This window comes from Drosophila ananassae, chromosome 3R (assembly GCF_017639315.1).
Source record: "Drosophila ananassae strain 14024-0371.13 chromosome 3R, ASM1763931v2, whole genome shotgun sequence".
NCBI lineage: Eukaryota > Metazoa > Arthropoda > Insecta > Diptera > Drosophilidae > Drosophila > Drosophila ananassae.
In genome coordinates, this window is record NC_057930.1 from 15,047,570 (window position 1) to 15,061,688 (window position 14,119).

Below are 14,119 nucleotides of genomic sequence, written 5' to 3' on the forward strand. Positions count from 1 at the left end.
TTCTTTCCCTTAGTTTAAAAATATGTATCATATAATTTACTGGCTTGTCCCACTGTTGAGTGACCTTTTTGGTATTTTTAATTTTTGGTATAAGAGGCGCCAAATTCAAATTGTTTTGTACCGAAAAAGTAAGTTTTACCTTTATGGCTTTATGATTTATGATTGAACACAATAAAGTCCCCTTGGCCCAAATAAAAACCATAAATTCATTTAAAAAAGTTATCTAATTACGTTTTATTATGACAATTTGTCTGCATGTTTGATGTACATCTTTTAATTTCAATTATCTCCGTGTCGTGTGTTGTCTTTAAAATATAATTCAATTGATTTAATATAAAACAAATAATTGCATTGAAATTCAATGAATTCGCAGAAATATTGAACTTAAGCAATGTAGTCTCACACTTTGAATATAACTAAAACTATTCAAAATAAAGGTGTCTCTCGTGCCCATTTTTATGTAATGTACGTTGTTTTCTCGATTTTGGGATGAAGTTAGCAGCCAAACGCCGCAAAACGCGCGTATTTGTTGTGTTTGGACAGAGGACGTGGAAAGAAAAACAATTCACGAATTTTAATTATTTTTTTTGTTGATTTTTTTTTGTTTTTAATGGGAGCGAGCATGTGAGAAGTATGATGAATTAATTAATTATTGTTGATTGCATCGCGGGTGATTTTCATGCCTGCTTAGAACAGCAGCGTGCCCATACCACCCATCTCGGACTGCTCCTTGACGAAAATCTCAAAGTACTGGTAGATGATGGTCACCGCCAGCAGAATACCCGTTCCGGAACCGATGGCTCCCAGGAAATCGGCCATCACCGACAGAGCGCCGATGCAGAGACCACCGAAGGCAGCCGCCGTTGGGATGTAGCGGTTCAGCTCGTGGATCATCGAGTTTTCGCGATGGCCGCGCATCACCATGTGCTGTTCCTTCAGTTGCTTGGCAACCTGGAGAAGAAATGATTAGGTATTAGTTTTTTGAACTTAAATATGCCGTTCTCTTTAAACTTTTAAATATAATCCTTAATTAAAATTCAACTTACATCCTTGGCTGAGCTGCCAGACACATCAATCCAGGTCTTGGAGAAGAAAGCACAGGAGCCCAACATGAAAACGATGTAGAGCAGGGCGTGGATGGGATCGGTGAGGATGTGTCCAACACTCTCGGGTGGCGACAGGTAGTAGCAGAGACCACCAATGGGGTAAGAGCGGGCTGGGCCGCCACCGCCAACATCGGCCCACACACCGAGGAGGTTGATGAAGAAGTTGCCCTGGAATTTGACGGCCAGCATCTGGGAGATAACGTACAAGTTGGAAACGAGGGCAGACTGCAGAATGATGGGAATGTTGGAGGTGTAGAACAGCTTGATGGGATAGCTGCTGTACTGGCCACGGTAGCGGGCACTCTTGATGGGTAGATCCACGCGGAAACCTTGGAAGTATATGACAACGGCGAAGACCAGAACGGTGGCCAGCAGGTTCATCAGGTTGGGCAGGTTCTGGCGGTAGAAAGCCTCACGCAGGGCGCGCACCTTGTCGTTGCGGGTGGCCATCAGGTGGAAGAGAGCGATCACAGCTCCCTCGAACTCAGTTCCGCGTCCAGTAGTCACAGTGGTGGGGCTGAATGCCTTCCAAACGATTGTCTCACAGATGTTGGTGGCAATGAAGAGGGAAATACCAGATCCCAGACCATAGCCCTTCTGCAGCAGCTCGTCGAGCAACAGAACAATCAGACCAGCGGCGAACAGCTGGATGATGATCAGAAGACAGACACCGGCTCCAATCTCGGACGGATCACCGTACATGCCGGTCATCACATAAACGATGGCCTGGCCAATGGTGATCACCATGCCGAACAGCTTCTGGGCGCCGTTGAACAGAGCACGATCCTTGGGGGTGTCACCAACCTCAATGATCTTGGCTCCGGCCAAGAGCTGCATGATCAGACCGGAGGTGACGATGGGCGAGATACCCAGCTCCATGAGGGTACCACGGTTAGAGGCCAGAATAACACGGATCCAGTAGAAGGGATCGGCGGAGTCTGAGCTCATAATACCGAAGAGCGGGATCTGGCAGCAGACCAAGAAGATGAACAGAGTGATGGCAGTCCATAGCACTTTCTCTCTGAATTGGATCTGTGGAATGTTACAAAATGGAAGAGTTTCGGATGAGTAATGAGTATAAGCCTTATATTCTTCAGTTTAGATTTGATTAAAAAGCCTCTCTTTACCCTTGAATGTTAACTTGGCAAATAAAACCGCCGCTATGTTGACCCACATGTTCATGTTCCCTTTGTGTGTACGTGTTGGAATTATTCAAACAAAATCAAGTTGCTGGCTCGTTATAATCGTCGTCATCTTCGGCAAAAACAAAATACAGAAGCTGACGTCGCAAGTGCTTCGGCTCTCTGGCCGAAGTTTGACGTTTCCACGTATGTAGTTCGCTTGTCAGAGAGTCTCTTCGTGTGTGTGTGTGTGTGTGTGTGTGAAATAGGAGTATGGCAACAAGTAGTGATAAGAAAAGTAGTAGAAGCAACCAGTTGGAAAAAGTAAGATTCATGAATGAAAATTACTGTTAAACTGCAAGTTATTTAACCGAGTTACTAGGACTATCTTGTAAATTTCAATAAAAATGAAATATTTAACTAATAATTGTTTTTAGTTGGTAAAAATAGATGGAAAATGTCTGATATTGAAGAGCCCTTCTCATTTCATGACTAGTTTCTCTCATTCGAGCACTGATTTGTTGTTGCTTCCGCTTTTCAACGAAGGGAGAGAGAGCAAACTGTTTGCGTGGCGCATCCAATTTTTGACAAGTGAAAGCCACCCCGTGCGCTGGCAACACTGGACTGGTCTCAGGGGGAGGGGTAAGGGGCAGCAGAAAACAGAAAAACGCCGCAAATTAACAAACAAAATGCACTTTTTCGTTAAAGACACTACCACAAAAAATGTTACTGGACTTCACTTAATACTTATTAGTTAGTTATAATGGTAATACACACCTTGCGCTCGGGCTTTGCAATTTCCGGCAGTATACTGCAGAAAGGCTTGATGACTTCCAGGAATTTGACTGCGAAAAGTGAATGGAAAGGCAGGAATTAGACGGATCCATTGCTAGCCAGGTTTCAGCCATCAGTGCACTATTGGTGGAACACGGCGGAATCGAATTTTTTTTTGTATACGTAAGCAAAGGCGTCGGGCGGCCAAAGGCGGCACTCGACTTTGCTGCACTTTCCCGATTTTAGTTATGAGCCGCAGTCTACTTACTTCCCATCTTGGTGGATCTGTGTTGACGTGGGTGCCGAGGGAGGAGTCCCTTGGGTAATGTACTTTCGTAGAACTACTAGAAAGTTTCACTCGAGAGCGCAGCGACGCAACCACCGCTTCAAAATTCAAAAATTCGAATGAGTATGAAGTCTTGAGTGGGGGCGAAAAGGTGCGAAGTCGACGTGTCCAAATGTCAAAAACGAGGGCTGTCGAAAATAAATGTCAAAATATCGATAACAAAAGTATCGAATATCAAACATATCAGTACTGCAGCAGTATTTTCTAGTATACATCGATAGTTCCACAGTCAGCCAACAGATGGCTAGTTCTGCTCGAATCCGGGTTTCAACCAAATCTGGTTTGAATATTTTGAAGTGTGATTGATTATTGAAAATAATTTTAAAGAAAAATATATTTTGTATCTTCCAACTCTTTTCAATCAGAGGCAGAAAATCTATCTAAACAATGCTTAAAGTTTTAAAAACTTCACCTAGAACTTCTACTTATTTAAAAGTTCCATCTTTGGCTCCCATCTCTGACGATACTTTCTCCATATGTGCTCCAGGTGGCAACGCCAACTAGGGTAGAACTCTCCAAAAACAAATGCAAAGCAACAATACAAACACAAGACAATTTTTATAATCGGACGAAATATATATGGGTTGTCATATAATAGTGAGAGCTTCGTGCAGACACAGACGCGTCGTGCCTCACACATATGAGTGAAAAACTAGCTGGCAACAACGGGAACGAGTCCAAATGTCAAAAAAATCCAATTATTCCGAGGTGTTGCGAGTAAAGTGAACAAATTGCGTGCGAATCGTTTTCGGTCGGACAATGTCTGCGTCGGTGATTTGCGTTGACTCGAGCTCGGACTCGGACGAAGAGGTAATTCCCAGGGTTGGCTAGTGTGGGTAAAAAAGTACAGTCGGAATTCAAATAGGCTCGCTGCCTGGCTGCGTGTGTGTGTGTGTGTATGTGCTGCTATTAAGAGTGGAATTTATTTCTTTTCGCGCTGTTTTTTTTTTTGAGAGCGGACTCGCATGTAAACCCACCCACACAGATGCAAATGGGGGTGAAGCTGCCAGACCGCCGAAATGGAGAGTGTAGAGTTTGCACTCTACACTACACTGCACTTTAATTGCAAGCGTTAATTTCATTAGCCGAGAGCTGAATGTGTCTGTGACCCGACCGTTTTTTTTGCACAGAGAGCAGCCTAAATTGGAACGACGCAATTGGGGCGTTTTTACGACCACATTCCATGACTGATACGCTTCAAAATCAAACTTGTCTCCAACGCGCGGGCTCGCGACTCTCCAGTCTCCACCACACACACACACATACTTGCAGCTGCGGGCGTTTGCGGTTTTTGTTTGTTGATATTTTGATTCAAATTTAAAATGCAAAAGAGCCAACAGGTCCTCTTACCAAATAATAGTTTTATTTAAATTAAAATTAATATGGTTTTGTGTTCTAAAAAATGATTATTAAAAGCCTCTAGCTAAATGTGAAAATTTCTTTAAAAAAAAACATCCTTTTTACTTTAAAACCTCAAGTTTAATTTTCTAATAAATTGTATTTTTTTTATTATAGTCCCCACCTGGAGGAAAACGTCGTCGGCTGACGGATCCGAAGCAACAGGTGACCCCATCTGGTGGTTCGGCGGGAGTGCCTACCAAACTGGTGAACATTCTGAAAGCATCTCTGGGACCATCAGGAACCGGAACAGGACCTCCCAGGGGTTCTCCCATCCTGGCGGATCCCCTCCGATCGATGCACATACCCAGTGGGATCACAGTGACCAAACATCAGAAGAACAACATGACCGCCAATGGCAATCTCACAATATCTCTGGCCGAGAATAACAATAACAACACAAACAGCTGCAACAACAACGTGATGGGGAAGCCGGTGAAAATGGTTGCGGCCCAGAATGTAGCCTGGTCAGTCAGCAGCAAGGCGCCCAGTTCGAATGCGGTGATAACAAGTGTGCCCAGCAATCAGGTCAAGATCACTCCCAGTCAGCCGATCCGTGTAACGACAACCGGCAAAGTTGTTTACGCTGGCACCGGAGCATTCCCGAAACAGATGCCCGCGAAAATAATAACACCGGTTGGGATAGGTCAGCAGCAGCAGCAGCAGCAGCAGCAGCAACAACAACAGCACCAACAAAAGCCATCACTTAAGATTAGTGTTTCGAAACCAAAGACGCCAATAAAGCAAGAAGTACATCAGCAGCAGCAGAAGCAGCTTGCCGGGCAACTGCAACAGCAACAGCAACCACCAAAGCCTATTGTAGGAGCAGCACCCCAGCAAAAAGTAACCATCAGTCAGCTGCAGCCAACGCAGAAGGTTATGGTTGGTCAGTTCGCACAGCAGCAACTGCAAGCGCAGCAGCATAAGATGCTAAGCGGTAAACTCCAACAGATACAGCCGCAAAAAATTCTTGCGGGGCAACTTCAGCAGCCTCAGCAGCCGAAACTTCAGGCCGGACAAATTCAACCAATAAAAAAAATCACAGAACTCCATGGGGCGACGCTCAAGTCGCCAATAATGCCACAGAAGCAGAAGCAAAAAACACAAAAGTCACCTATTGTACAACTGCAACAGCAGCCCAAACAGCAGCAGCAACAGAAAGTATCTATTGGACAATCACCACAGCAACAAAGAGTATCCTTGGGACAAATTCCACCCCAACAGCAGCAGCAGCAGCAGGTCTCACAGCCAACGAGAGTATCCCTCGGACCAGTTGCACAACACCAGCCAAATCCATTCCTAGATCCAATCCAGCAACAGTCTTTGGTGCAATTACAAAGTCAGCAGATGCGAGCCTCCATTGGACAGCTTCAAATGCAACAAATGCAGCAAAAGGCTAACCAGCAGAACCCACAGCAGGTACTGATGGCCCAGCAGCAGCAGCAGCAGGCGGCAAAAGGAAATCAAGGTCTACTGCAGCAGATTCCGCAGCAGCCGAAGAGCTTGACGGTGGGTCAGCTACTGCCACAGAAGAACTTGAAGGTCCAGCAGCAGAACAAGACTGTGATAGGTCAGCAGACTCCTGGACAGCCGCAAGTGGCTTCGAAATCAGTCAACCCGTCCATAAATCAAATAACCCACAAGTCAATGACGATACAAAAGCTGCCCACGCTGCAGAAGTCACCCACGGTGACCAAGGTGCCACCCAAGCAATTGGTTCAACCCCAGATGCTGCAGCCTACTAGTCCCTTACAGAAGCAGATGCCACTTACAGTTAATCCTTTGCAGAAGCAGCCACCACTGACTGCTAATCCCTTACAGAAACAGTTGCCACAGCCCGCTAGTCCTCTAAGGAAGCAGTTACCACAGCCAGCTCATTCTCTGCAGAATCAGTTGCCCCAGCCAGCCCATTCTCTGCAGAAGCCACCAGCACAGCCCGCTAATCTCTCCAAGAAGCAATCACCAAAGGCTGCCAATCTTTTACAGAAGCAATCACCACAACCCGCTCATCTTGCCCAGATGCAGATTACGCCCATGGGCATTCCAACGCCTCCGCCACCCCAGAAGAACAGTGGGCCAATAGTCAGGCCACCCGCCACGGTGGCCAAGATCTCGCCCGTGTCGCCCGGCAACCGACCCATCTACCCAATACAGGCCCAGATGCCGAGTGCAGTTAATCCCTTAATGAGTCCCTTCATGAGTGCGGCACGTACCTTGCCTTTCCGAAGCACCCCACAAAATGCTGCACCAACGCCCCTGACATCAGCTCAGCTTCAGGGATTTACGGTGGCGAGTGCCACGCCCCCGCAGCGGTTGCTGGCCACACCCCCGCACTGTGCGGCAGCCCTCAATGAGCCGCTGCTGCTAAATCTGCCGCCAACCACCAGCATTACGCCACAGCTGACGCCCACAACGACACCTCCGCCGGCGGCGATTCCCCTGTCAGTGCAGCAACAGCACCTGGCCAAGGCGGCGGCGTTCAAGCTGAATTCACTGCCGGGAGCGAGCATATCTTCGGTACCGATACCATCACCGAAGCCTTCAGCGAAACGCATCCAGCCGATTACTGTTCTCAAGAAGTCCGACGAGGAGTGGCGGCGGCATCTTCTCGAGCAGCAGCAGCAACAAAAGCAGAAGGAACCCACCGGGGCCACGCCGACGATTGTTCTGGTGGAATCGCCGCCCACCACACCGCCCACGGAGAAGCTGGAAGCTCAGAGCAATGGAAATTCCACAGCAACCATCCAGCCGACAATCCAACCTAGTCCTAGAGATAAAAGTCGAAAGCTCAAGTCACCAGATGTCACGGAAGTGGTGGACTTGGTTGAGCTGCCGGAAACACCGCCACGCAAGAAGAAAATGCTGGAAAAGCCAACGGAAAAATCACCTCCAGCTAGGGCGCCCTTCAACCCCGAGTATGCGGCATTCCTGAAGCTCTGTCTCGAGGTGGACAAAAGTAGTGATATGGAGCGCCTGGTGCAGGGAAATCTGACCAAGTACTACTACAGTGTGAACGAGAGCTTTCTCCAATCACGCGGTTTCCACAAGTTACTGGAGGTGGCCTCGCTGCGGATCAAGAACGAGTCAGATCTGGTCTACGTCCACATAAAGAACGTGGTGGATGAAATGAAGGCGAGGCGACTGCCGAAGGTGAAGGCACGGAAGCCATCTAGAGAAGTGTCGGCGCCAAAGGCAAGCACTCCGGTGGCAAAGGAAACCACGACGCACTCTCGATGTGGCGAGAAGCAAACGGAGAACCATATGGCAGAACAAGAGCCGGCGCAGGAGCAGCAAGAGGAGGAGAACGACGAACCTGAGCCAGTTTCTCCCACAGGGGATTTACGGCGCGACGAGCGTATTCGCAAATTAAACCGCACTCTGTATACCATTACGAAGCGGATCAAGATGCTGGAGGAGGCGGATGTTGATTTTAATGACGAGGACTCTAGCTATCTACAGGTGGAGCGTTTCAAGAAACGCGCCTGCCAAATTTATGAAAAAATCTGTGATCTAACCGGCGAAAGCAAGAGCGCCCATCGCCACCTGAAGCAACCTATCGTTTTTAAGGATACTCCCTATGAAGAATTTAATCGTACTTTGTCTGCTTTTGTCAATCGGATGAAAGAGTTCCCCGACTACCATGACGTCCTCCAACTGTTGGAACATTGCAACAAGGAAAAGGAACTGGGTCTAGCCAAATTCGAGATGAAACGAATAGGTAATAGCTTGAATCTTTAAGATAGTGTTTCCCATTCTAATGTGACTCTTTTTTTCCAGCTTACGATGCCTTTAACAAAGTGGGTCATCTCCTGCAGTCGCGGCGCAAAACTGATCTCTATGAGACCGTTACTCATTTCACCTCCAACGGCAAGGATCCGGCTGCCAGTGATCCGGAGCTCTTGGCCAAGCTTAAGGAAAACAACAAGAAGCAGAAAAAAATAAGTGATGTCCTAGAAAAGTGAGCATAATACGAGAATATCATCCTTGTTTTTGGTTTTTTTCTGAAAGCAGGAGTGACTGTTTATGTTTTGATTTTTGTGAAAACCCCTTTAATGAATCCATTTCTTATAGGTATGCCCGAGAGCAAGACTTAAATGCCGAGGAGCGACAAGAGGCACGGCTCAAGGAGAAGCTGCTTAAGCAAAAGATTGCTGAGGAGGCGGCCGCCAAGTTGGCTGCTATGGCCGAGGACGACGACAAGCCATGTACCAGTGCCCAGGCAGCGGCTAAAGCGGCTGCTGCCGCCGCGTTACGAAAGGAATCCGAGGGGATAATTCTCAAGGATGAGAAACCTGGCGAAGCCAACGTAAAAGAAGACGAGGATGGGGATGAATCGGAAGAGGAGTCTGAATCGGAAGATGAGGATGTTGACGAGTTCGTGGACAACTTCAAGGTCAATGGCGAAGTGAGCGATGCCGAGTCTGAAGCGGATGAAGATGCTGACGTGGCAGAGGCAGATGCTGTTGGGGATGAAGGTGATGCTGCAGAAGAAGGCGATGTTTTAGCTAAAGATGCAGCAGTTGACCCCGATGCAGCTGTGGTTTCAGAAACAGGAGATGCATCTTCTGCAAAAGAAGCATCAAAGACAGATGCCGATGTGATAGACATAACGAGATGTGAGACTGAAGCTAAGGACGGCCAATCCCCGCCCAACGGCAAGCTAAAAATCATGTCTGTCACCAGTCTGAACGCCAGCGTTGTCCACGAACAGAACTTGACAGCCAAACCAAGTGCAAAGCCAGCGATGGACGCAGAGATTGTTATTTCGGACGAGGAGCTGTAAACGGTGGCGGCGCATCAGCAGGCCGGCCTGCAAACCCTAGTTGAGTTATTTATTCAATTTTGTTTATTCTTATAACTTTTAAAAGCAAAGATATTCCTTTGTTTATTGTTTTTCAAATGTTTCTAAATTGTCTTTGCTGGCAAACTGTTTCACTGTTCTTGGGAAGATGAGAAAATAATAAGCACCAAGAATAAGCAGTACAAAATACATAACCAATTTATAAACCATTTAACTTTAACATCTACCATATACTATTATAATTTATACAAATTGTTGTGATGAGGACAAAACGAAGATTTATTTTGTAGATTTTGTTTTCCTGTATAATTTATAAATTGAGTTTAGTCGCCAAGAATTTTATTTACTTCTCTTAGTCATCAGTTTACTTTAACGAAGAGTCCGGTATTAATTAGAAAGTGTATATATGAAATACTACTAAACTAAGTTCATTTTATAAAAAACAAAAAAAAATCAAAAAACAAACAAAACAAAAAAGAAACAAAGAAATAACTGAAAATATTTACAATTTTATTATTCATCGATGCTGCGTAAGAATTGTGAGATTTCGGATTTATCGTCGGATGTTTCCTCGATAATATCAAAGTGATCGTATTTTTTGAATATCTTAAAATTGGTCTTGAATCCCTGATGTCTCAGGGACTCGGCGAACCGGCGACTTTGCTCAATAAAGGTGACACTCTCGTGCTCCGCCACGATGACATGCATTCCGGTGAACGTCCAAAAGTCTACATCGTTGTACTCCCATAGGATCGGCGAAAGGGCCTCCGCTTGGGCATGGGTGATGCCTAAAATGTTTTTTGGATTCACCGACTCCAAATTCCAAATCTCCCGCAGATCGTAAATACCACTTATGAAGATAATAGACGAAACCATCCTGGCTCTAGCGAGAGTAATGATTCCCGGGGATTTAAGGACCTCGGCTAATAAATGTGCTCCAGCCGAGTGCCCGGCAAAACTAATTCCCTGCGACTGACAATGTTCTGCGTAGTCAAAGATCCAAGCGATAAAGTCTCTAAACTGCTCCATTAAATGTCCAAGGGTAACGTTTGGACACAAGTTGTAGTCCATCACGGCCACGCGATATCCACGACGAACATAAGGACCGACAATAGAGCACGAGTTGTTCTTGTCCAGCATTTGCCAGTAGCCACCGTGAACGAAGACCATGAGTGGAGCTGCCTGGGTGCTGTTCTTCAGGGAATAGAATATATCCACCACCTGTCTGTCCGGGCCATAGCGACGTTGGTCCACTTGAATCCCCTGGTTGAACAGAGCCTCTCTATCTGAAACAGCAGAAATTTAAATGTAGTTATTTATGGTAAAGTTTATGGTAATTAATTTAAAGTTCTTAATTTTCAAATTTTCTATTTTAAGAATAGGAATATTCATAATCATTATTTATTTTACAATTATAATGGAGGAGAGCATTTAAATTACTTAACGGTCGCGAACGGTACATTCCTACGGTATAAAGTGGAAAAAATATGACAAAAATTGAAATATTCTACAATTTAATATTGTACCAGTACTATTTGTATTTAAAATAGAAAGCTTTAAGGACTTGGTTGTTTTAAAACTATTTAAAAAAGAAAAATTGCATCGCAAACAGTACAATGCATAACAGTCTTGATTGGCTTCAGTATAAAAATTACGAAAAACTGTGAAATGTGGCGAGTAATTTGAAGAAAGAACATATAATGTCATAAAAAAATAATGTAGTTTCCGATATACAGAATAATATTCAATTATAACTATTATATTATTTTAAATTTTATTTTACAAGCGAATTTCTGATTTGTAACGGTACATCGCTAACGGTAACAGAATTTCAGTGTTAATAATCTGTGAAATGAACATTTTCGTAATTTTTGAATTTTAAGTAAATTAAATTAAACTTTACCGGTTTCAAACATTCTTTTACAGGAATACTAAAAAAATTGTATGACATTCAACATTCTTTTTTTGGACCTGGTTAACAGTCTTCTGAAAATGCTCATATTAGAACACTATAACATGATACAAAATTATCTAGGATTTTTGTTTGTTTTACTTTTTATGAGTGCCAGAGTTAAATTTAAAGGTGACCTTGATGGCCCCCATAGATAATAGACGGGCCTCACCGAAAGTGTAGCGCTTAAGCACCCCAACGAGCAATATTATACCAAGAAATATGATTAGAAAGTGGGACAGAAATAAATATATGTAAGTCGGCAATGAATTTTATGAAAATTTGTAAATCTAAACATTACAACAATGAGTTTGATGTCATAAAAAAAATGTCTTACGCTGACGAGTTATCTTCATAAAATTATCCAGCACGGCCACATTCGGCTCCTGGTGGTCCTGGAATCGGACGGTATTATGACTTGGAAAATATTCCTTGTTAAGGTCTTCGCACTCCGGATTATACATTGCTGATTTAAAATTTAGAAACGAAATTTTAAATTAGAAAAGAATGTCAAACAGACAGAAAACAAAAACAGATAGAATAGTTACTAATTGTGAAGCAATTAATATCAATTGAAATTCAATATCAAAGCTTTTTATAAGTGTAACAAGTCAAACCGGATTGGAGCTCCAAGATTCAATCTCTAAGCTCCAAGTCGATCTTAAGAATACATCTTTTTACAACACTTTTTTACAACTTTTACAACACGGATTGTGGGGCGAAACAAGAATACGGTCTCACTTTGACAACTTGGAAAGCCAACTCAGCCAACATAAATCCGTGTTTTGATTTTTATAAGCAGAAAAAATTTACAAAATGAGCCGTCAGCAAAACGAAGAGGACACCAACTCGGCGCTGTTCGATGCCCGCAATGAGTACTACATCGGAAACTTCATGGGCTCCATCAACTTTGTGCTCCCAGACCAGAGCACCGCTGGACCGGAGTTGCTATCGTACATGTACCTGTCCTACCTGGCCATCGATTCTGGCCGAATTGTGGCCTCTGACATCAAGGAGAACAACTCCACCCCTCTGCAGGCCCTCCGACTGGTTCACGAGGCCTTCGAGCAACCGTCGCGGACGGAGGAGCTGCTAGAGAAGCTCACCGACAAGGTGGCTGGAGATGAGGACGAGACAAACATCTGGCACCTTGCCACCGCAATCGTTTACTGCCGGGACGGACAGTTCGAGAACGCTCTGAAGATTCTGCACGGCTCAACGAATTTGGAATCCATGGCGCTGTCCGTGCAGTGTCTGCTCCGGCTCCAACGTGTGGATCTGGCCAAGCAGCTAGTTGCTAAGATGCAGGAAATCAGCGACGATGCCACTCTGACGCAGCTAGCCCAGGCGTGGGTTGCCCTCGCTCAAGGCACAGAGCAGATGCAGGATGCCTTCCACATCTACCAAGAGTTTTGCGAGAAGTTCAAGCCCACTCCGGCCCTGCTTAACGGACAGGCAGTGGTTCACTTGGGTTTGGAGCGCTACGAGGAAGCAGATTCAGTGCTGCGGGAATCTCTGCTGAAGAAACACAACGACTACGACACGCTCATCAACCTTATGGTGCTGGCTCATCTCACGGGCAAGCCAAGTGAGGCCATCACCAGGAATCTTGAACAGCTGCGACAGTTTTATCCGAAGAGTGACTTTGTCACCGACCTGGACAAAAAGTCTGCGGAGTTTGACCGCTTGTGCCTGCAATACGATCTCGGGGGCGAAGAAAAACTGTTGGCCGTTTAGATGTAAATGAAAATTCCAAATATATATTATCAAAATCTTCTATCTTTATGTATTAAACTACAATAAAAATGCTTTAGCAATATATGAGGTAGTGGAGAGAACATCAGTAGCTGAAATGGAAATCAAAACCATTATTTGGTGTTCTTGAAATCATTCAACTGTAACTTACTTCTGTTTGAAGCCGTATTTCTTGCGTTCGTAGAACAAGTCAGTCTTGGAGCAGCCCAGATTCACGATCTTCGGACAGCCATCACGCTGCAAAGGAAAGAACGGTTTAGGAAAAAGGCTCACTAAAAGGACTGCTTGCTACATACATCCTTCTCTTGAATGGTGCAGGATTTGCAGTAGTAAGCATCGGACACACCGGGTCCTCCGCAGATGACGCATCTTCCCTGATAGGATCCATAGTTACACTCGTCGCAGATTCGCACCAGGGTACAAGGACGCACATATGAGTCGCAGATCACGCATTTTCCATCGTCCTTTTCGCACAGGCGTCCAATGGCTGTTCCATGTGGGTGGTGAAGGCAAAACATTAAAACTCATGCTTCACGGACTTTTTATGTATAAACTTACCCACGCCAGGCTGCTTACGACAGAAAATCAAATCAGGATGATGCTTAGCCATATTTTTATTGTATTTTGTAAGTAATTGTTAAGAAAACAAAATTTACACGAAAAACTGCGGCTTTTCTAGTGATACCGTTCGTGCCAGTAAAATTGTTAGGGTTGTCAAGCGCACTAAATAAATACAAGGGGTATTGTAATTAGGGTTTTTCTATTATAAAAAGGCTTTATTTTTTTTCAGAGCTTATTAGATTTAACAGAAATAGAATTATGCAATGTTCTTTTAGATTGGCCTAATTCTATTTAGCTGCAAGTGTT

At 44.7% G+C, this 14,119-nt stretch overlaps 5 protein-coding genes across 7 annotated transcripts; 2 read left to right on the forward strand and 3 right to left on the reverse strand.

The window, feature by feature from the left end:
* Positions 1 to 205: 205 nt before the first annotated feature.
* LOC6498511 (protein transport protein Sec61 subunit alpha) lies at positions 206 to 3,461 on the reverse strand. Its single transcript, XM_001962937.4, has 4 exons — positions 3,270 to 3,461; positions 3,005 to 3,072; positions 1,047 to 2,138; positions 206 to 951 (listed from the first exon to the last, which is right to left on the reverse strand). Exons 1-4 carry the CDS (start codon positions 3,274 to 3,276, stop codon positions 688 to 690), a joined length of 1,431 nt encoding a protein of 476 aa, XP_001962973.1. The 5' UTR covers positions 3,277 to 3,461; the 3' UTR covers positions 206 to 687.
* Positions 3,462 to 3,808: 347 nt separating this feature from the next.
* On the forward strand, positions 3,809 to 10,040 carry LOC6496993 (daxx-like protein). Of its 2 annotated transcripts, none has more exons than XM_001962936.4 (4): positions 3,809 to 4,157; positions 4,863 to 8,463; positions 8,523 to 8,703; positions 8,817 to 10,040. In XM_001962936.4, exons 1-4 carry the CDS (start codon positions 4,107 to 4,109, stop codon positions 9,526 to 9,528), a joined length of 4,545 nt encoding a protein of 1,514 aa, XP_001962972.1. In that variant the 5' UTR covers positions 3,809 to 4,106; the 3' UTR covers positions 9,529 to 10,040. The 2 variants fall into 2 exon arrangements, with proteins under 2 accessions (XP_001962972.1, XP_032311269.1); XM_032455378.2 differs by lacking the exon at positions 3,809 to 4,157 and adding an exon at positions 4,309 to 4,687.
* Positions 10,036 to 12,181, reverse strand: LOC6498510 (kynurenine formamidase). Of its 2 annotated transcripts, none has more exons than XM_014906678.2 (3): positions 12,115 to 12,181; positions 11,835 to 11,963; positions 10,036 to 10,832 (listed from the first exon to the last, which is right to left on the reverse strand). In XM_014906678.2, exons 2-3 carry the CDS (start codon positions 11,959 to 11,961, stop codon positions 10,060 to 10,062), a joined length of 900 nt encoding a protein of 299 aa, XP_014762164.1. In that variant the 5' UTR covers positions 11,962 to 11,963; positions 12,115 to 12,181; the 3' UTR covers positions 10,036 to 10,059. The 2 variants fall into 2 exon arrangements, with proteins under 2 accessions (XP_014762164.1, XP_001962971.1); XM_001962935.4 differs by having other exon boundaries at positions 12,046 to 12,145.
* A 12-nt stretch (positions 12,182 to 12,193) lies between these two features.
* LOC6496994 (coatomer subunit epsilon) lies at positions 12,194 to 13,316 on the forward strand. Its single transcript, XM_001962934.4, has one exon. It carries the CDS (start codon positions 12,314 to 12,316, stop codon positions 13,232 to 13,234), a length of 921 nt encoding a protein of 306 aa, XP_001962970.1. The 5' UTR covers positions 12,194 to 12,313; the 3' UTR covers positions 13,235 to 13,316.
* Positions 13,259 to 14,092, reverse strand: LOC6498509 (PHD finger-like domain-containing protein 5A). Its single transcript, XM_001962933.4, has 4 exons — positions 13,811 to 14,092; positions 13,549 to 13,739; positions 13,404 to 13,489; positions 13,259 to 13,344 (listed from the first exon to the last, which is right to left on the reverse strand). The coding sequence occupies exons 1-4, from the start codon at positions 13,860 to 13,862 to the stop codon at positions 13,338 to 13,340; spliced, it is 336 nt and encodes a 111-aa protein (XP_001962969.1). The 5' UTR covers positions 13,863 to 14,092; the 3' UTR covers positions 13,259 to 13,337.
* Between the last annotated feature and the right edge of the window lie 27 nt (positions 14,093 to 14,119).

Coding starts and splice junctions, on each gene's coding strand:
- LOC6498511 (XM_001962937.4), bottom strand. Junction 2,139..3,004: donor TTGCAAAGCCCGAGCGCAAG/GTGTGTATTACC, acceptor AACATTCCACAG/ATCCAATTCAGAGAGAAAGT. Junction 952..1,046: donor CTGGCAGCTCAGCCAAGGAT/GTAAGTTGAATT, acceptor TTTCTTCTCCAG/GTTGCCAAGCAACTGAAGGA.
- LOC6496993 (XM_001962936.4), top strand. CDS start 4,107: ATGTCTGCGTCGGTGATTTGCGTTGACTCGAGCTCGGACTCGGACGAA. Junction 4,158..4,862: donor GCTCGGACTCGGACGAAGAG/GTAATTCCCAGG, acceptor TTTTTATTATAG/TCCCCACCTGGAGGAAAACG. Junction 8,704..8,816: donor ATAAGTGATGTCCTAGAAAA/GTGAGCATAATA, acceptor CATTTCTTATAG/GTATGCCCGAGAGCAAGACT.
- LOC6498510 (XM_014906678.2), bottom strand. CDS start 11,961: ATGTATAATCCGGAGTGCGAAGACCTTAACAAGGAATATTTTCCAAGT. Junction 10,833..11,834: donor TATGAAGATAACTCGTCAGC/GTAAGACATTTT, acceptor CTGCTGTTTCAG/ATAGAGAGGCTCTGTTCAAC.
- LOC6496994 (XM_001962934.4), top strand. CDS start 12,314: ATGAGCCGTCAGCAAAACGAAGAGGACACCAACTCGGCGCTGTTCGAT.
- LOC6498509 (XM_001962933.4), bottom strand. CDS start 13,862: ATGGCTAAGCATCATCCTGATTTGATTTTCTGTCGTAAGCAGCCTGGC. Junction 13,740..13,810: donor TCGTAAGCAGCCTGGCGTGG/GTAAGTTTATAC, acceptor CACATGGAACAG/CCATTGGACGCCTGTGCGAA. Junction 13,490..13,548: donor GCACCATTCAAGAGAAGGAT/GTATGTAGCAAG, acceptor TTTCCTTTGCAG/CGTGATGGCTGTCCGAAGAT.